Source organism: Bufo gargarizans, chromosome 7 (assembly GCF_014858855.1).
Source record: "Bufo gargarizans isolate SCDJY-AF-19 chromosome 7, ASM1485885v1, whole genome shotgun sequence".
Taxonomy (NCBI): Eukaryota; Metazoa; Chordata; class Amphibia; order Anura; family Bufonidae; genus Bufo; species Bufo gargarizans.
In genome coordinates, this window is record NC_058086.1 from 80,160,495 (window position 1) to 80,182,500 (window position 22,006).

General features: G+C 45.7%; 2 protein-coding genes across 8 annotated transcripts in view; one reads left to right on the top strand and one right to left on the bottom strand.

The window, feature by feature from the left end:
* ST13 (ST13 Hsp70 interacting protein) overlaps nt 1-7,338 on the bottom strand; it is a 165,096-nt gene extending 157,758 nt beyond the window's left edge. The window contains exon 1 of the mRNA XM_044302140.1: nt 7,093-7,338. Within this exon, the coding sequence (XP_044158075.1) occupies nt 7,093-7,202 (110 nt within the window). The 5' untranslated portion in view covers nt 7,203-7,338. The remainder of the gene's footprint in view (nt 1-7,092) is intronic.
* A 202-nt stretch (nt 7,339-7,540) lies between these two features.
* The window catches only part of XPNPEP3 (X-prolyl aminopeptidase 3), a 548,503-nt gene continuing 534,037 nt past the window's right edge, over nt 7,541-22,006 (top strand). For 3 of the 7 annotated variants that reach the window (XM_044302131.1, XM_044302133.1, XM_044302134.1), the window contains exon 1: nt 7,541-7,681. In XM_044302131.1, coding sequence (XP_044158066.1) covers nt 7,566-7,681 — 116 coding nt within the window. In that variant the 5' untranslated portion in view covers nt 7,541-7,565. The remainder of the gene's footprint in view (nt 7,682-22,006) is intronic. The other 4 variants (XM_044302138.1, XM_044302136.1, XM_044302132.1 and 1 more) reach the window with 4 other exon arrangements.

Below are 22,006 nucleotides of genomic sequence, written 5' to 3' on the forward strand. Positions count from 1 at the left end.
AGCTGTATGAGTAATACACACAGTATTAGGCCTTATGCACACGACCGTTGTGTGCATCCGTGTCTGTTGTTGCGTTTTCCGTGATTTTCTGCGGACCCATTGACTCTGAATGGGTCCGTTGAAAACTCGGAAAATGCACCATTTGTCATCCGCGTCCGTTATCCGCGTTTCCTGTCCGTCAAAAAAATAGGACCTGTCCTATTTTTTTGACGGACAACGGTTCACGGACCCATTCAAGTCAATAGGTCCGTGAAAAAACACGGAGGCACACAAGATTGCCATCCGCGTCCGTGATCCGTAGGCTACTTTAGCACAGACTGATCCGCAGATCCGTCTGCATACAGCTTTTTCAGAGCTGAGTTTTCACATCGTGAAAACTCAGATCCGACAGTATATTCTAACACAGAGGCGTTCCCATAGTGATGGGGACGCTTCAAGTTAGAATATACTATGAACTGTGCACATGACTGCCCCCTGCTGCCTGACAGCATCCGATCTCTTACAGGGGGCTGTGATCCGCACAATTAACCCCTCAGGTGCCGCACCCGAGGGGTTAATTGTGCATATCATAGTCCCCTGTAAGAGATCAGGTGCTGCCAGGCAGCAGGGGGCAGACCCCCCTCCCTCCCCAGTTTTAAATTCATTGGTGGCCAGTGTGGCCCCCCCTCCTTCCCCTGTATTAAATTCAGTGGTGGCCATTGTGGTCCCCCTCCCTCCCCTGTATTAAATTCAGTGGTGGCCAGTGTGGCCCCCCCCCTCCCTCCCCTGTATTAAATTCAGTGGTGGCCAGTGTGGCCCCCCCCCTCCCTCCCCTGTATTAAATTCAGTGGTGGCCAGTGTGGCCCCCCCCCCTCCCTCCCCTGTATTAAATTCATTGGTGGCCAGTGCGGCCCCTCCTCCCCATCATTGGTGGCAGCGGAGAGTTCCAATCGGAGTCCCAGTTTAATCGCTGGGGCTCCGATCGGTAACCATGGCAACCACGACGCTATACTAGTGTATCACTGTAGAGCAGCGGCTGCATGAAGCGCACGGCGTCATAGCAACCAATGACGCCGTGCACTCCTGCTGTCAGCAGGAATCCCGGCGGGGTTTACATGGTCCGCTCTCGGACGCAGAAACACGGCCATGTGCATGAGGCCTATGCCTCACAAAGTGACTTCAGACCTGAACTGGTCCCTGAAAATTGGGTTTTTGAAAATTTCTGAAAAATTTCAAGATTTGCTTCTAAACTTCGAAGCATTGTAACATCCCCCCCAAAAACATATCCTTCCAAAAATGATCCAAACATGAAGGGGACATCTGGGGAATGTAAAGTAATAACTATTTTTTTTTTTTTAGGTATTACTATGTATTATAGAAGTAGAGAAATTTTAACTTGGAAATTTGCATATTTTTTTTTTTACTAATTTTTGCTAAATTTGGTATTTTTTTCTAAATAAAAATGAATTTTTGTTACTTCATTTTACTGGTGTCATGAAGTACAATATGTGACGAAAAAACTATCCCAGAATGGCCTGGATAAGTCAAAGCGTTTTAAAGTTATCAGCACTTAAAGTGACACTGGTCAGATTTGCAAAAAATTCAGTCCAGAAGATGAAATAGGGCGTGGCACCAGGAGGGGGGGGTCTGTGCACCGTTATGGGGAGGGGGGGATCTGTGCACCGTTATGGGAAGGGGGGGGATCTGTGCACCGTTATGGGGAGGGGGGGGGATCTGTGCACCGTTATGGGGAGGGGGGGGGATCTGTGCACCGTTATGGGGAGGGGGGGGGATCTGTGCACCGTTATGGGGAGGGGGGGGGGATCTGTGCACCGTTATGGGGAGGGGGGGGGGATCTGTGCACCGTTATGGGGAGGGGGGAGGGATCTGTGCACCGTTATGGGGAGGGGGGGGGGGATCTGTGCACCGTTATGGGGAGGGGGGAGGGATCTGTGCACCGTTATGGGGAGGGGGAGGGGGGGATCTGTGCACCGTTATGGGGAGGGGAGGGGGGGATCTGTGCACCGTTATGGGGAGGGGGGGGGATCTGTGCACCGTTATGGGGAGGGGGGGGGGATCTGTGCACCGTTATGGGGAGGGGGGGGGGATCTGTGCACCGTTATGGGGAGGGGGGGGGGGATCTGTGCACCGTTATGGGGAGGGGGGGGGGGGATCTGTGCACCGTTATGGGGAGGGGGGGGGGGGATCTGTGCACCGTTATGGGGAGGGGGGGGGGGGATCTGTGCACCGTTATGGGGAGGGGGGGGGGGGGGGATCTGTGCACCGTTATGGGAGGGGGGGGGGGGGGGATCTGTGCACCGTTATGGGAGGGGGGGGGGGGATCTGTGCACCGTTATGGGGAGGGGGGGGGGATCTGTGCACCGTTATGGGGAGGGGGGGGGGATCTGTGCACCGTTATGGGGAGGGGGGGGGGGATCTGTGTCACCGTTATGGGGAGGGGGGGGGGGATCTGTGCACCGTTATGGGGAGGGGGGGGGGATCTGTGCACCGTTATGGGGAGGGGGGGGGGATCTGTGCACCGTTATGGGGAGGGGGGGGGGGGGGGGGAGGGGGGGGGAAGAATCTGTGCACCGTTATGGGGAGGGGGGGGGAATCTGTGCACCGTTATGGGGAGGGGGGGGGATCTGTGCACCGTTATGGGGAGGGGGGGGGATCTGTGCACCGTTATGGGGAGGGGGGGGGATCTGTGCACCGTTATGGGGAGGGGGGGGGATCTGTGCACCGTTATGGGGAGGGGGGGGGATCTGTGCACCGTTATGGGCAGGGGGGGGGATCTGTGCACCGTTATGGGCAGGGGGGGGATCTGTGCACCGTTATGGGCAGGGGGGGATCTGTGCACCGTTATGGGCAGGGGGGGATCTGTGCACCGTTATGGGCAGGGGGGGGATCTGTGCACCGTTATGGGCAGGGGGGGATCTGTGCACCGTTATGGGCAGGGGGGGATCTGTGCACCGTTATGGGCAGGGGGGGATCTGTGCACCGTTATGGGCAGGGGGGGATCTGTGCACCGTTATGGGCAGGGGGGGATCTGTGCACCGTTATGGGCAGGGGGGATCTGTGCACCGTTATGGGCAGGGGGATCTGTGCACCGTTATGGGCAGGGGGATCTGTGCACCGTTATGGGCAGGGGGATCTGTGCACCGTTATGGGCATAACAGTGCACAGATCCCTTTCCCCATAGCAGTGCCATAGACGGATCCCCCTCCCCATAACAGCCCCGCCCCGCTGCTCACAGCGGACTAATCACTGCATCTTTATTTTACCTTACAATGACCCTCCGTCACATGAGTGAGTGATGTTACGCCGCCGTCCGCTCTGCCCGTTACTGGAACGTCATTGTAAGGTAAAATAAAGATGCAGTGACTTAAAGTAAACCGCCCGCCCGCATAGCAACGAATTGGACGATTATTTGATAACTGGATTTGTCGGCAACGAATTCAGTTATCAATTACACCGATTAATCGTTGCAGCCCTATTAAAGAGATTCTGTCACCAAGTTTTAGGCTATAGAGATACGGACATGCACGGCTAGATTGCAGCTAGCATGTCCGCAATATAACTGTCCTATAGGGCTGTGTGTATATTGCGGACTTGCTAGCGGCGATCTAGCCGTGAATGTCCGCATCTCTATAGCCCCAAAACTTGGTGACAGAATCCCTTTAACTCCTTAAGGACACAGCCTTATTTTACCTTGAGGACCAGGCAATTTTTTGCAAACGCATTGAATTATCCAGGCCATTCTGAGGCTACTTTCACACTAGCGTTCGGGGCTCCGCTTGTGAGTTCCGTTTAAAGGCTCTCACAAGCAGCCCCGAACGCTTCCGTCCAGCACTAATGCATTCTGAGTGGATGCGGATCCGCTCAGAGTGCATCAGTCTGGCAATGTTTGGCCTCCGCTCAGCAGGCGGACACCTGAACGCTGCTTGCGTTACAATGTAAGTCAATGGAGACGGATCCGTTTGAATATGACACAATATGGCTCAATTTTCAAACGGATCCGTCCCCCATTGACTTTCAATGTAAAGTCTGGACGGATCCGTCTGAGGCTACTTTGACACAATTTTTTTTACAATATAATGCAGACGGATCCGTTCTGAACGGATCCACCATCTGCATTATATGAGCGGATCCATCTCGGACGGATCCACTCTGAACACAAGTGTGAAAGTAGCCATGAGATTTTTTCGTCACATATTGCACTTCATGACACAAATTTCCAAGTTTAAATTTCTCTACTTCTATAACACATAGTAATACCTCCAAAAATAGTTATTACTTTACATTCCCCATGTCTACTTCATGTTTGGATCATTTTGGGAATGATATTTTATTTTTTGGGGATGTTACAAGGCTTAGAAGTTTAGAAGCAAATCTAGAAATCTTTCAGAAATTTTCAAAAACCCAATTTTTAAGGACCAGTTCAGGTCTGAAGTCACTCTGCGAGGCTTACATAATAGAAACCACCCAAAAATGAAACTACACCCCTCAAGGTATTCAAAACTGATTTTACAAACTTTGTTAACCCTTTAGGTGTTCCACAAGATTTAATGGAAAATAGAGATACAATTTCATAATTTCACTTTTTTGGCAGATTTTCCATTTTTTTTTTCCAGTTACAAAGCAAGGGTTAACCGCCAAACCAGACTCAAGAATTATGGCCCCGATTCTGTAGTTCACATAAACACCCCATATGTGGTCATAAACTGTTGTACAGGCACACGGCAGGGCGCAGAAGGAAAGGAATGCCATACGGTTTTTGGAAGGCAGATTTTGCTGGACTGTTTGTTTTTTGACACCATGTCCCATTTGAAGCCCCCTCTGATGCACCCCTAGAGTAGAAACTCCAAAAAAGTGACCCCATTTTAGAAACTACGGGATAGGGTGGTAGTTTTGTTGGTACTAGTTTAGGTTACAATGATTTTTGGTTGTTCTATATTACACTTTTTGTGAGGCAAGATCAGAAGAAATAGCTGTTTTGGCACAGTTTTTATTTTTTGCTATTTACAACATTCATCTGACAGGTTAGATCATGTGGTATTTTTATAGACCAGGTTGTCACGGACGTGGCAATACCCAATATTATATATATATACTTATTTTTTTTTATGTAAGTTTTACACAATAATATCATTTTTGAAAAAAATAAATTAAATGTTTTAGTGTCTCCATAGTCTGAGAGCCATAGTTTTTTTCAGTTTTTGGGCGATTATCTTAGGTAGGTTCTCATTTTTGCGGGATGAGATGACAGTTTGATTGGCACTATTTTGGGGTGCATATGACTTTTTGATCGCATGCTATTACACTTTTTGTGATGTAAGGTGACAAAAAAATTGTTTATTTATCACAGTTTTTATTTTTTACGGTGTTCATCTCAGGGGTTAGGTCATGTGATATGTGAAATTTTTATAGAGCCAGTCGATACGGACGCGGCGATACCAAATATGTATACTTTTTTTATTTATGTAATTTTTACACAATAACAGCTTTTTTTTTTTTTTTATGTTTTAGTGTCGCCATATTCTGAGCCATATTTTTATTTTTATTTTTTGGGCGATTGTCTCAGGTAGGGGCTCATTTTTTGCGGGATGAGGTGACGGTTAGATTGGTACTATTTTGGTGGGCAAACGCCTTTTTGATCGCTTGCTGGTGACAAAAAATAGTTTATTTAGCACAGTTTTTATTTTTTACGGTGTTCATCTGAGGGGTTAGGTCATGTAATACGTTTATAGAGCCAGTCGATACGGACGCGGCGATACCAAATATGTATACTTTTTTTGCCCTATTTATTTTATTTATTTTTATTTGGGGAAAATTATGTTTTGGTTTATTTTTACTTGAAACTTAATTTTTTGGGTGGAAAACTTTTATTTTTTTCAACTTTTTTTCACTGAATTTTTTGTCCCACTTTTGGACTTGAACTTTTGGGGGTCTAATCCTTTACAATGCATTCCAATACTTCTGTATTGGAATGCATTGGCTGTATGAGTAATACAGTGTGTATTACTCATACAGCTTCCGGGGGCCTGTAAGATCTAGGGGGCTGAATCTCATAGGCACATCACAGTAAGGCAGCGCAGATGTCTCAGGAAGTCCCATGGGGACCCGATGGCACCGCCCGCCGCTGCCACAACTTAGAAAAGCCGCAAACCGTAGGTCTGAATTGATCGCAGATATGGGGGCCATTTAGCCGAGGTGCCTGCTCAATGATTTGAGCAGGCACCGGCTTCCGATCAGGCGGTGATCAGAAATATACAGGGCGTGCAGGTAAGCCCTGTGTCCTTAAGTACCAGGACATGAGGGCGTACCTGTACGACCTGTGTCCTGAAGAGGTTAAGGGGTAGGCTGGCTAGATATATTGATCACCTATCGTCAGGATAGGTCTGCAGTATCTGATCGACAGGACAGGAGTCAAGCACTCGGCATCCCTGCTGATCAGCTGTTTGAAGAGGAGGTGATCCATGTAAGTGTGGCTTCCTGTTTATTACACTGCTTGTCGTCTCAGAAGTGAAGTGTAATACAAGTACTTTCTCCATTCACGTGAATGGAGCGAGTACTTCTAATTACAATACGCTGCTGCAGGAGAGGTTGTCTAGTGTAAAGACCAGGATCTCAGCTGATTGCGGGGGAGGGGGGGGGGGGAGAATATACATGGCTGGACAACACTTTTAACAGGTCAGGGAATGTCATAAAAATAAAACCCGTAAAACTACAGTGGAATTTAGTTTTTTAATCCAATTCTACCCCATTTGTGTTTTTGTTTCTTACTTCCCACCACAACTATAAGTGGTGCCATTTGAAAGAACAAATGTATGCCTCCGGGAAGGCAGGGTGTAAAAAACTAACAGAAAAATCTCAGCGTCATAAAGAAAAAATTATTGTGCGGGTAAAAATAAAGTACTAGCACTAGTCTCCTGACGGAAATGCCAACTGGGCTGGTGGTTCATGGGCCTCTGGGTGTTACTAAATGTAGGGCATTCTGTAGAAAGGGTCACCAGACATACACTGCCAGGGAGGGTGACAGTCACAGAGCAGGAGCCATGTCACCTCCTCTGACAGTTCCACCATAATAACCTGTACGGAGCCTAGGCTCACCTCTGCAGCCAGCGTGTGAAGAAGTCGAGCTCTGAGCGATGCAGCACGGCCGGATTACTCTGACACAAGAGGACAAACTCCCGCAGCTCCTGTAACTTCCGTGGATCCATGGCTCGCAGAGACGCGTTCACTGTGGAAACCGCATAGACCGGAAGGCTGCTGGAAAGAGCTAGAAGCAGGAGGAAACTGAGGAGGGCGTGGTTAAGCGTCGACCACGCCCGGTCGCAACCTGGCTTTCAGGCGCCATGACAGTATACGCTACAGGGTGCATAATGCAAATCCTTACATAGAAAGAGAACTTTACGTTATAATTGATAAACTGCGAACGTATTTTGTGACTTGTTGACCACTAGTTCCTATCTAGAGGCGCTTCTCTTCAGAGCAGTCATTGACTGTTTCATTCCTTAACGATAAAAAGTATACTACTCCCGTTCCCAGCGCTAGGTTACTGGCAGGGTTCCCTTCCTGTGCTGATGTCATCAGTGCGCGGCCGAGCTAGGCCCACGTGGTGCGGCGGGGAGGACGCGGGACGAGAAGCTGTTCCGAAGCCGAGCAGCCATGTGGCGCGCTGCCCGCACGTTTCTGTCAGGTAGCTTTCCTCTGGTACTTCTGTTTGGAGCGCGTTCACACAATGCGGACAGTTTCGGGGTTCGAAACTGACGCACAGAAGAGTCGAGCAGTGATAAAGGGATCGTTCACACAGTTTTTTAGCAGTTTTTTTTTGCCAACAAAGTTAGACTCGATGAGTAGCTTTTTTATGCCTGTCCAACTGTCCAGACAAATAGGACTTTTTTCCTGTGTCAAAGGAAAAAAAAAAAAAATATGTTCCTGTATTTCTTTAGTCAGTCTACTTTCACACAGAGTTTTTGGCTTTCCGTTTGTGAGAGCCGTTCACGGCTCTCAGCGGTCCAAAACAGATCAGTTTACATTCTGAATGGAAAAGGATCCACTCAGAATGCATCAGTTTGCCTCCGATCAGTCTCCATTCCGCTCTGGAGGCGGACACCCAAACGGACCGTCCTGGCACAATGTAAGTCAGTAGGGACGGATCAGTTTTCACTGGCACAATAGAAAACGGATCTGTCCTCCATTGACTTTCAATAGTGTTCATGACAGATCCTTCTTGGCTTTAGAAGATTTAATCCAACCGGATCTGTTCATGACGAATGCATGCGGTTGTATTATTGTAACGGAAGCGGTTTTCCAGATGCATGATGAATCCGAAAAAAACGCTAATGTGAAAGTAGCCTTATTTTCATGGTAACTTTCATTTTACAGTTCCCAGTTAACCCTTTGAAGGGGTTGTCTGGTTTCTGATATTGATGACTTGTGCTCACGATAGGTGATCAATATCAGTCTGGCGGGGGTCTGATTCCCATCACCCCCGCAGACCAACTTCACCTGCGGGAGCAGTCTCTTCACTGTTTACCTACAGCTGTAGAAGCAGGTACTAGGCCTGTTTCTCATCTGGCTGTTCCCTGCCCCATTCACTCTGCGGCCAGATCTCTGCCACTCCCAATTATAATGAATGGGACCGGTGGGTGTCGCCTAGCATTCGGCAGTGTCGGTGTTCTGCCATATCTCTATACCTTGCGAAAAGTCTATACCGGAAGTGACGTGGCCGCGCAGGAATCAGCTGGAGGAGGGTGTGCGCTGCGCAAGCGCACATCCACTGGCTTAGGAAAGAATCGTTGCAGCGCTGCGATAGAAGTACTTCGTGCACCGCACGTGTGCACTTAGGGGTACAGAGATTTTGCAGCGCAAAATGTTGCATCAGATGTCCCTACCCTTGAGTGCGCGCACAAATCATCAGATCAAATCAGGAAGAACTGTAACTGATTTGTCCGCACTCAGGGGTAGGGAGATCTGATGCAACATTTTGCTCTGCAACGATTGCTTCCTAAGCCAGTGGATGTGCGGAGCGCCACGCACACCCTCCTCCAGCTGATTCCTCTGCGGCCGCGTCACTTCCGGTATAGACTTTTCGCAAGGTATAGAGATTTGGCAGAACACCGGATCCAGACATCTCCTGCAAGCTGCTCCCTGCCAGAGATGCCTAACACTAGTGTGGAACTAGCCTTCCACTTTGCTGCTGTAAGGTAGAAGTAGGGTGTCGGACCCCCGCTGATCTAATATATGACCTGTCCTAAAGATAATTAATCAGGATTGGTAACCAGATAACCCCTTTTTAAGGCCTTTCCGGAGTTCTGATAGTGGACAGAGCAGGTGTGTCACGTGAGTGAGTGATGTTACGCCGCCGCCCGCTCTGCCTGTTACCTGAGCTTCATTGTAAGGTAATAAAGATGCGCTGAGTAAAAGTTACTGCCAGAATAGTCTGCTGTGAGCAGCTGGGCTGGGGCTGTTATGGGGAGGGGGATCTGTGTATGGCGCTGTAATGGGGAGGGGGATCTGTGTATGGCACTGTAATGGGGAGGGGGATCTGTGTATGGCACTGTAATGGGAGAGGGGGAGCTGTGTATGGCACTGTAATGGGGGAGGGGGATCTGTGTATGGCACTGTTATGGGGGAGGGGATCTGTGTATGGCACTGTTATGGGGGAGGGGGATCTGTGTATGGCACTGTTATGGGGGAGGGGGATCTGTGTATGGCACTGTTATGGGGGAGGGGGATCTGTGTATGGCACTGTTATGGGGAGGGGGGATCTGTGTATGGCACTGTTATGGGGGAGGGGGATCTGTGTATGGCACTGTTATGGGGGAGGGGGATCTGTGTATGGCACTGTTATGGGGGAGGGGGATCTGTGCATGGCACTGTTATGGGGGAGGGGGGATCTGTGCATGGCACTGTTATGGGGGAGGGGGGATCTGTGCATGGCACTGTTATGGGGGAGGGGGGATCTGTGCATGGCACTGTTATGGGGGAGGGGGGATCTGTGCATGGCACTGTTATGGGGGAGGGGGGATCTGTGCATGGCACTGTTATGGGGGAGGGGGGATCTGTGCATGGCACTGTTATGGGGGAGGGGGGATCTGTGCATGGCACTGTTATGGGGGAGGGGGGATCTGTGCATGGCACTGTTATGGGGGAGGGGGGATCTGTGCATGGCACTGTTATGGGGGAGGGGGGATCTGTGCATGGCACTGTTATGGGGGAAGGGGGATCTGTGCATGGCACTGTTATGGGGGAGGGGGGATCTGTGCATGGCACTGTTATGGGGGAGGGGGGATCTGTGCATGGCACTGTTCACTGTTATGGGGAGTAGAGTTGTTGCGATACCAAATTTTTTATTTGGTTTCGATACCATGAAAAAGTATTGCGATACTCGATACCATTCGATACCACGCGAAAAAAATAAACCAAAAAAGCCACGTGCATTCCGCATTTTAAAAAATGGCGAATCGCGCATTTATTTATTTTTTATGTTCCGGCTTTCACCGCATAGATTTTTTTTTTTATATATATAGATTTTTATAGTTTGGACTTTTCTGACGTGGCAATATGTTTATTATTTATACATTTTATATGTGAAATTGGGAAAAGGGGGTGACTTATACTTCATATTTTGGTGTTTTTTTTATTTTTACTTTATTTATTTTTACACTTTTTATTTAATAACTGTTTCCCCCTTAGGGGCTAGAACCTGGGATTTTTTTCATCCCTTGTCCTATTCACCTTGATAGAGATCAGGGTGAATATGACTTCACACTGTCCCTGCTCTGTGCACACAGCATCAGGGATGTTACCATGGAAGCCAGGGCTTCAGTAGCGTCCTGGCTGCCATGGGCTTCAGTAGCGTCCTGACTGTGGATCTGTGGCTGGCACTGTTATGGGGAGGGGGGGGGGTCTGTGGCTGGCACTGTTATGGGGAGGGGGGTCTGTGGCTGGCACTGTTATGGGGAGGGGGGTCTGTGGCTGGCACTGTTATGGGCAGGGGGGTCTGTGGATCCCCCCTCCCCATAACAGCGCCAGCCACAATTTGTTTTAATATGGCCTTTGAACATAATTTTTCAAATAAAATCATATAAACCTTTGTTTTGTAATTTTGGTATTTTTTTTCCCGACAACTAATCGATTATTCAAATAATCGTTAACTGCAGCCCTAAATTTAACTGCATTTCTTTTAAGTATGCCCACGTTTTTATGTAATTTTAACTTTTATTATATGCAAATGAGTCTTTAGGAGCAGGGGGGGCATTGCACCTGCTCCTGGAGGCTCCGTTCGCCCATCTCATTTCCTGGCGCTTCTGTTTGACAGGGCCAGGCCAGCATTGGTTCCCTTGCTGGCCCCGTCTGCCGTGTAAATCTTGCGCCTGCGCCGTTCCGTTCAGCATTCGGCGCAGGCACAGTGAGAAAGCCCGCTGCCATGAAGCTTTATGAAGACACATTTTTTGCAGATTGATCTGTATTTGTTTTTTGTTAATACCATTTTGGAGTGTGTATGATTCTTTAATCACTTTTTATTCAGTTTGTTGGGAGGTGAAACGATGGAAGAAATGTAGAATTTATCATTTTGAGTTTTTTTTTCTGGTAAGACGATCATTTTCTAGTGATATGCCCCCATTGTCACAGGTGGGAATTCACCTTTGACAAAACAAATAGCGACTTATGGACATTTTTGTGCTTGGCAGTGCTTATGATGTTTATTTTATTTGTGTATTTTTATTTTGGGGAAAGGGGGAGATTAGATTTTTTAAAAAAAAATATTTTTATATATATATCTATATATATAGAGATATAGATATAGAGATATAGAATATATATAGAGATATAGATATACTTTTTAATAGTTCTCCCAGGGAACTTGAACGAGCAATCATTAGATTGCCACTCCCATAGACTCCTCTCCATCCGTGGTCCTCCAGCCACAGCTCTCCCCGCTCCGTTGGGACCCGCACCTATCGGACAATGGGGGCATATCCTAGCAATATGCCCCAATTGTATGTGATGGGAATACCCCTTTAAGAAGATGGAGGCTTCTGCACACACCATCCGGCTCCCCAGATCCCCACTAAGGGTAGCCGGTGCATGGCCAGGAGTGCAGGTTTCAGATTCTTTTAGCGTCCAGAGCCAATGGTCACATTTGACCACGACATGTAAGAGGTTAAATGTGTGCAATCAATGTTATCGTCGATCACATACATTAGCCTTGGTGTCTGCCGCGAGCGGTTGCCATCTTTAAATACCCGACTGCCGATGTGTATATATACATGGGGGTTGGTCAGAAAGGGAAGGACCCAAAAATCATCTAATTTAGAAATAACACCCCTAAAATGTATTCATAACTAATTAAATAAACTTTAACCCTTTAGGTATTCCACAGGAAGTAAAGCAAAATGGAGTTTAAATTTTAATCCACTTTTTTTTTTTGCATAATACAGCAAGTGTTAACAGGAAAACAAACCTCAATATGTTACCCTGATTCTCAGGGTCAATTTGATTTAAATCATAGTTTTCTACATGAAGACTAATTCTTGCTGGAATAACTTATAATATGCAAGTAGATGAAGATTTTTAGAATAACAACTTTTCATATTAGTTTGATTAGGTTGATTCTGCATTCATAGGTTTGTAGAAGTTAGGGTTAAGGTCTTTTTCTCATCTTTGCTCATGTTATAACATTTTTGCTGTGAAGAAGAGGCATGTGATCTCTGCTGAGTCAAATTCATTTTTGAGAACTGCAAAAGTAAACCAAGCATCTGTGATAATATCTTGTAGGCAGAGAAACTGCCCAATAACCTTAGGCTACTTTCACACTTGCGGCACTGTGATCTGGCGAGCAGTTCCGTCGTTGGAACTGCCCGCCGGAGATCTCCATGTGACTGAAAGCATTTGTGAGACGGATACAGATGCGGATCAGTCTTACAAATGCATTGCAAGAGCAGATCTGTGTGTCCGCTTTTCATGCGGACAGACGGATCCGTCTTGTATCTTTTTTTCACATTTTTACCAGTCTGCGCAGGTCGGAAGGATGGATCCGGCATTCTGGTATTTTGAACTAATACATTCCTATGGGGAAAAAATGACGGATCCGGCATTTAGGGAAGTCTTCAATTTTTTTTGCCGGAAATAAAACCGTAGCATGGTACGGTTTTATCTTTTGCCTGATCAGTCACAACGACTGAACTGAAGAGATCCTGATGCATCCTGAACGTATTACTCTCTATTCAGAATGCATGGGGATATGCCTGATCAGTTATTTTCCGATATAGAGCCCCTGTGACGGAGCTCTATGCTGGAAAAGAAAAGCGGACGTGTGAAAGTACCTTTACAAAAACCTCTGGAAGAGCATGACATTGTGAATGGATTCATAGAATTTATTTACTAAAAAAATTACATATACAGTCGTGGCCAAAATATTGGAAATTGTAAAAGATGCTGCTTAAGTTTTTATAATGGCAATTTGCATATACTCCAGAATGTTATGAAGAGTGATCAGATGAATTGCATAGTCCTTCTTTGCCATGAAAATTAACTGAATACCACAAAAACTTTCCACTGCATTTCATTGCTGTCATTAAAGGTCCTGCTGACATCATTTCAGTAATCGTCTTGTTAACTCAGGTGAGAATGTTGACGACCACAAGGCTGGAGATCATTATGTCAGGCTGATTGGGTTAAAATGGCAGACTTGACCTGTTAAAAGGAGGATGATGCTTGAAATCATTGTTCTTTAATTGTTAACCATGGTGACCTGCAAAGAAACGCGTGCAGCCATCATTGCGTTGCATAAAAATGGCTTCACAGGCAAGGATATTGTGGCTACTAAGATTGCACCTCAATCAACAATTTATAGGATCATCAGGAACTTCAAGGAAAGAGGTTCAATTCTTGGTAAGAAGGCTTCAGGGCGTCCAAGAAAGTCCAGCAAGCGCCAGGATCGTCTCCTAAAGAGGATTCAGCTGCGGGATCGGAGTGCCACCAGTGCAGAGCTTGCTCAGGAATGGCAGCGGGCAGGGGTGAGCGCATCTGCACGCACAGTGAGGCGCAGACTTTTGGAAGATGGCCTGGTGTCAAGAAGTGCAGCAAAGAAGCCACTTCTCTCCAAAAAAAACCCATCAGCGCTAGATTGATCTTCTGCAGAAAATATGGTGAATGGACTGCTGAGGACTGGGGCAAAGTCATATTCTCCGATGAAGCCTCTTTCCGATTGTTTGGGGCATCAGGAAAAAGGCTTGTCCGGAGAAGAAAAGGTGAGCGCTACCATCAGTTTTGTATCATGCCAACAGTAAATCATCCTGAGACCATTCATGTGTGGGGTTGCTTCTCATCCAAGGGAGTGGGCTCACTCAAAATTTTGCCCAAAAAAACTGCCATGAATAAAGAATGGTACCAAAACACCCTCCAACAGCAACTTCTTCCAACAATCCAACAACAGTTTGGTGAAGAACAATGCATTTTCTAGCACGATGGAGCACCGTGCCATAAGGCAAAAGTGATAACTAAGTGGCTCGGGGACCAAAACGTTGACATTTTGGGTCCATGGCCTGGAAACTCCCCAGATCTTAATCCCATTGAGAACTTGTGGTCAATCCTCAAGAGGCGGGTGGACAAACAAAAACCCACTAATTCTGACAAACTCCAAGAAGTGATTATGAAAGAATGGGTTGCGATCGGTCAGGAATTCGCCCAGAAGTTGATTGAGAGCATGCCTAATCAAATTGCAGAGGTCCTGAAAAAGAAGAGCCAACATTGCAAATACTGACTCTTTGCATAAATGTCATGTAATTGTCGATAAAAGCCTTTACACACACTTCATACGTTTCAATTATATTTCACTAGATCACAGAAACGACTGAAATAAAGATCTAAAAGCAGTTTAGCAGCAAACTTTGTGAAAACTAATATTTGTGTCATTCTCAAAACTTTTGGCCACGACTGTACAGACCATAGTAGATTGGGGGGCTGACAGTGCTTACAGTTCCTTTGCATTGTATCCCACCTAGTACCCTGCTGAAAGATCACAGTTGGCACCTACAGCCCATGGCCATCTGTCTTTCAACTCGCCCCCTTGCAAATCAGGCAAGCAGTCTGAGCCCCAAGTCATGCAGCAGTCTCTTATGCCTTTTGATGATTCTGCTGGCAGGGTTTCTGTGGGCCATCCACATAGCCCTAAACCAGATGTGGAAGAGGTTGAGTGTACTGATGCCCAACCACATATGTTTCAGGATGAGGACATTGGAAGACCACCGCAGCACGTCTCTGATGATGACAAAACACAGTTTCCAACTGCTGCGGCTTTCTGCATAGTGGTGGAAGATGATGAGTTACTAGACCCCCACATGAAATCAAGGTCATGCGAGTGACCTGTCTAGTTCGGAGGAAATGGAAGTGGCAGCACAGATGCACAAGCACAGAAAAAGAATGAGCAGGGTGCAAAAGTGTCTGTTACATTCTTGGGTGACATTTTACCATTTTTGCTGTATACAAACCCCTGCTCTGCATAGGTGACCTATACCTAATTTTTGTAAAATCGTCTGTTCAATTGGTGGGTGACATGAACACCGTTTTGCCGTGAATAAACTCCAGCTCTGCATAGTTGACAGGGTCAGAATCGTCTGTACCATTGGTGGGTGACATTATCCAATTTTTTCCAATGAAAAACCCCTGCTCTGCATAGGTGACAGGGTCTTACATTTCTAAAATTTGTCTTTTAATTGATGCACGCCACCTCCTTTCATAACTTGTCCCACATTTCAACTCTATCACATTGCAGCCATTGACCACACTTGGATGTGGCATCCCTTTCTCACGCTCCTTCTCTAGCGTGGAACCCTGATTCACCGCTAACCGTGATCAACATGGTAGACGTAGAAAAGAACATCGAAAGTTGATAGAGAAGATATCCAATTGGATCGTGGACGTCACTGGGACATGTGACATGGTTGAGCGGTATGTGTGCACATGCCTACATTTACTGACGATGGGTCTACCCCCTTCAACTTCTTGGTCTCCAAATTGGGCACATGGCCTGGGCTGTCCCTTTACGCCTTGCAGGTACTGGAGTGCCCTGCAGCCAGTGTATTGTCTGAACGTTAGTTTAGCATGGCTGGAGGGGGTTATCACAGTTTATATTTCCCAATGTTTTGGGGTCTACCCAAATTTAAACAAATAAAATAAAAAACATAACCAAAAAACTGTGTTGGCTACCACATACGCTGCCACATCCAACGCCTCCTCAACCTCCTACTCCGTTTGGACCTCCTCCTACTAGATCAAGATTATTATTTTTATGTTATTTTAAGTCATTTCCCTATCCATATTTGTTTGCAGAGCACTTGCCGTGCTCTTAACCACATTTTGCTGCCATTTGCAGTAGGGCTGCAACGATTAATCGACTTTATCGATAATATTCAATAACGGGATTCGTTGTCGATGAATGCCATTATCGAATTATCGCCGATTCGTTGCTATGCGGGCGGCAGTTTACTTTAAATAAGCGCATCTTTATTTTCTTTTCAAAATATATTTTTATTGATTTTCAATAAAAGGAGGTTACAATAATGACAACAATTCAAAGAAGCATCAAGGTCAAATACATTAGTACAGAATCACATAGAGTGAGAATTTACAATTGCTAAGCGAGTGGAGACTTGTACGCCCTCAATGAGAGAGAAAACTCTTTGAGTGGATTTATGAAGAAGAGAGGAAACAATAGCAATATTTACTTAAGCTTTATACACATTCAAGTAAAGATGTTTTGAAAGTATCAATAATGTTATATGATGCTTTGAATCCTTTAAACTAAACATCTCCAAACCCTTGGAACCCTACTGACCTCCACCTCCAAGTAAGAGCTCAACAAAAATCTTCTAAAGAACATCACTTAAGAGGGAGGTCAAGAGGGACAGGGAGGAAGAGACTTCCACTCATCATCTCTAGCTCTGTAATGACCTTAGTCTATATGAAAGTGACTAAAACCAAATAAACAATATATAAAAAACAGGATAGAAAGTGGTGAGGGGGTAAGTAAGTAGTACCATCTTAAGGTTCAGGTGAGTTGTGTGTTACTAATGTATATGAGAAAAAGTGGCGCTAAAAGTTGAACTGGTTCCGTTTACAGATAACAGGCGTGTATAGAGTTCTGGAATAGAAGATGCGGGGGGCCCTCTTGTCTAGAGTTTTGAGGATCTCCAGTTGATCCACGGGGACCAGATTTTCTTATTTATAATGTGATCTCAATTCCCAATGGGATAGTTCTTCTAGTCTAGAAATAGAAGTTACTCTATTTATCCAATGCGTGATAGACAGAGGGCCTTGTGCTTTCCAATTTGAGGCTATGAGAAGCCTAGCTGCCGCTATAAGAGTTCTTAAGAGATTATTTTCCGATAGGTTCAGTGAATTTGGAATAATGTTTAACAGGGAAACTTCTGGACAACTGGTGATCCTCATATTATCTTTTTTTATCTAGGATGTGGTAGGGTTTGACGATATCAAAAATATTCAGACGATAACGATATTATAAAATTTATCGCGATAACGATATATATCGCGATAAATACCCGTTTAAAAGAAAAAAACACAAGGAGACGTTATACTGTATGGGGGGGGCACAAGGAGACGTTATACTGTATGGGGGGCCACAAGGAGGCGTTGCACTGTATGGGGGGCCACAAGGAGGCGTTGCACTGTATGGGGGGCCACAAGGGGGCGTTATAATAAGGTCTTATGGGAGCGAGGAGGAGGGAGAGCCGGGGCGGCTGCTGCAGGAAGTAGTACGTTTATAACTTTGTCATCAGACAGAACGCACTAGTGAGGCAGCCGCAGGAAAAGTCTCTCCAGAGACAGTACTCACACAGGGGATCGCCACATATACAATAGAGCCGGCGCCCGGCACTAAGGGAGGCGGAGCAAGAAGGAGGCAGGCCAGGAGCGAGAGGAAGTAATGTTATGTTACCCAGCGCTATGCCAGGTGCAGGGGCGGGTGGTAAGTGATCAGTCAGTTCTTGAAGGCGAGTTGTTAGAAGCGGGAAAAATGGGCAAGCGGGCGGACGCACGTTTAGAAGAGGTCAGCGCACAATGTGCGCTGACCTCTTTGACGTCACAAAATACCGCGGTATTTAGGAAACGGCGATATCGCCATATCGCCGTTTTTTTAATACCGCGGTATATCGTGATACCGGTATATCGCCCAACCCTAGGATGTGGTTGATGTTTTCAAGGACCTGAAGCCAAAAGGACTGTACAAGTGGACATGTCCACCAGATATGCAAGAAGGTGCCCCTCTCTTTGAGACATCTCCAACACAGATCCGATGTGGTACTATTAGTCTTACAGTGTAATTCACCAGCTGTACTATCGTCTTGTTGCTTGGAGGATACATCTACTGTGGGTTCTATATACCTGCAATATAGACTGCATTCCAACTAAAGCTGAACGGACATCCACATTAAGTCTTTCCCACTTACATCGTTTGGAGGCTATTATATATTAAGGCTCTTTATTTTTCACAACCTACCCAGATTTTATACAGTTTTTTATATATGTAATAATAAGTGTGTTTTATGAATTGTCTGCCCATGCAATGTCATTTAATAAATTGTGAGGTACATATATTTGAAGAGTGCCCAGTATTTTACTTATATTACTTTATATGTGTTTTCCTGAATATTGAAGCATCTTGAGGCTAATTTTGGTGATGGTAATGTAGCTTTGGCATCTTCACTTGTGAATTTGATGTTTAAGTAAACGGAGCTCAGGGTTTCATTTTTAAGTAGATTCTTACAAATCGTGTGTATACGTTTTTTCGGTGTCTGTGTAGGGTTGGATGAGATCAAAAATATTCCCACGATATTAAGAAATTTATTGTGATGACGATATATATCGCGATAAATGCCCATTTAGAAGAAAAAAAACACTTGGGGCCACAAGGAGACGTTGCACTGTATGGGGGCAGCCACAAGGAGACGTTGCACTGTATGGGGGCAGCCACAAGGAGACGTTGCACTGTATGGCAGGGCTGGACAAATCCCAGGTCGCCATGGCGACTAGGAATTTAGTCCTGGCGCTTGGGTATTTGTCAGCCCGTTTTCAAAGGTTCCTGGGCGATGGGGGCGGAGCTGCCGTTCTGTCCGGAGGCAGCACCGTTTGAAACAGCTCCGTCACAGCACACAATAGCAGAGACGCTGGCAGCAGGGAGGGGAGGGACGCGGGAGGAGTGTACTCTGATCCTAGAGTGGAAGCTGGCTTCAGCTCTGAGTCTGAGTCACACAGTACAGGGAGTCTAAGAAAGAATTGAATGAGTCGCAGGTTAAAAGAATCTAAAGATCCGACTTAGTTAGTGACTGACTAATTCGATTCTTTGAGTTAAAAGAACCGTGAGTCAGACTCAGTCAGTGAGTCAGTTTACACTGAGGCTGATGCTTTTGCAGCAATGATAAGATTAAGGGATAGGAGCAGAGAGATAAGAGAAGTGACAGGACAGAGTTTAGATTACAGTTTGAATTAACCCTTTAGGATCAAATTGGCTTCTCAAGGAGATGTACAGTACAGATCAAATGTTTGGACACACCTTCTCATTCAAAGAGTTTTCTTTATTTTCTTGACTATGAAAATTGTAGATCCACACTGAAGGCATCAAAACTATGAATTAACACATGTGGAATTATATACATAACAAAAAAGTGTGAAACAACTGAAAATATGTCATATTCTAGGTTCTTCAAAGTAGCCACCTTTTGCTTTGATTACTGCTTTGCACACTCTTGGCATTCTCTTGATGGCCGCCGTACTGCATGTCCAACTTTTTTAGTCTGGCGGCCTCTCCCTGCGAGCTGCCGTGCTGCGCCAGAGCTCCACCCCCATTATAGTCAATGGGGGACGGAACGGCGGTATATGTAACATGGTATACAGCATTATTGGGGGGCTCTATGGAGAAGTGGAGGGGGGGCACTATGGGGGCACCTACTAGGGGCTTTATGACGTGGCTCCGCCTGGCTCCTAACTTTTTTAGCTGGCTCCTAGATTCCAAGGAAATTTGTCAAGCCCTGCTGTATGGGGGCAGCCACAAGGAGACATTATACTGTATGGGGCAGCCACAAGGAGACATTATACTGTATGGGGGCAGCTACAAGGAGACGTTATACTGTATGGGGGCAGCCACAAGGAGACGTTAATTGTATTAATCATTGGTGGCAGTGGTCCCCCCCCTCCCCAGTATTAATCATTGGAGGCTGCCAGGCACTCCTTCTTCTGTCTGTGCGGCGCATTGCTAATGCTTATAGCATTAGCAATGCGCCGCACAGATCTATGAGAAGGAGAGCCCGGCGGCCACAGCGCACGTGAGTATAATGCTGCTCACTAACATACCATGGCAGCCAGGGCTTCAGTAGCGTCCTGGCTACCATGGTAACCGATTGGAGCCCCAGCATTACACTGCTCGGACTCCGATCGGAACTGCCCACTGCCACCAATGATTAACCACTTAAGGACCACAGGTTTATACCCCCGTAGTGACCAGGCCCTTTTTTTTACAAATCGGCACTCCACAACTTTAGCAGTTTATTGCTCAGTCATGCAACTTACCACCCAAATGAATTTTACCTCCTTTTCTTCTCACTAATAGAGCTTTCATTTGGTGGTATTTCATTGCTGCTGACATTTTTACTTTTTTTGTTATTAATTGAAATTTAACGATTTTTTTGCAAAAAAAATGACATTTTTCACTTTCAGTTGTAAAATTTTGCAAAAAAAACGACATCCATATATAAATTTTTCGCTAAATTTATTGTTCTACATGTCTTTGATAAAAAAAAAATGTTTGGGTAAAAAAAAAATGGTTTGGGTAAAAGTTATAGCGTTTACAAACTATGGTACAAACATTTGAATTTCCGCTTTTTGAAACAGCTCTGACTTTCTGAGCACCTGTCATGTTTCCTGAGGTTCTACAATGCCCAAACAGTAGAAAAACCCCACAAATGACCCCATTTCGGAAAGTAGACACCCTAAGGTATTCGCTGATGGGCATAGTGAGCTCATAGAAGTTTTTATTTTTTGTCACAAGTTAGCGGAAAATGATGATTTTTTTTTTATTTTATTTTTTTCTTACAAAGTCTCATATTCCACTAACTTGTGACAAAAAATTAAAAATTCTAGGAACTCGCCATGCCCCTCACGAAATACCTTGGGGTGCCTTCTTTCCAAAATGGGGTCACTTGTGGGGTAGTTATACTGCCCTGGCAATTTAGGGGACCATATGCGTGAGAAGTAGTGTGAAATCAAAATCTGTAAAAAATGGCCTGCGAAATCCGAAAGGTGCTCTTTGGTATGTGTGCCCCTTTGCCCACCTAGGCTGCAAAAAAGTGTCACACATCTGGTATCGCCGTACTCGGGAGAAGTTGGGGAATGTGTTTTGGGGTGTCATTTTACATATACCCATGCTGGGTGAGATAAATTTCTTGGTCAAATGCCAACTTTGTATAAAAAAATGGAAAATGTTGTCTTTTGCCAAGATATTTCTCTCACCCAGCATGGGTATATGTAAAATGACACCCCAAAACACATTCCCCAACTTCTCCTGAGTACGGCGATACCAGATGTGTGACACTTTTTTGCAGCCTAGGTGGGCAAAGGGGCACACATTCCAAAGAGCACCTTTAGGATTTCACCAGCCATTTTTTACAGATTTTGATTTCAAACTACTTCTCACGCATATGGTCCCCTAAATTGCCAGGGCAGTATAACTACCCCACAAGTGACCCCATTTTGGAAAGAAGACACCCCAAGGTATTCCATGAGGGGGATGGCGAGTTCCTAGAATTTTTTATTTTTTGTCGCAAGTTAGTGGAATATGAGACTTTGTAAGGAAAAAAATCAAAATAAAAAAAATCATCATTTTCCGCTAACTTGTGACAAAAAATAAAAAATTCTAGGAACTCGCCATGCCCCTCACGAAATACCTTGGGGTGTCTTCTTTCCAAAATGGGGCCACTTGTGGGGTAGTTATACTGCCCTGGCA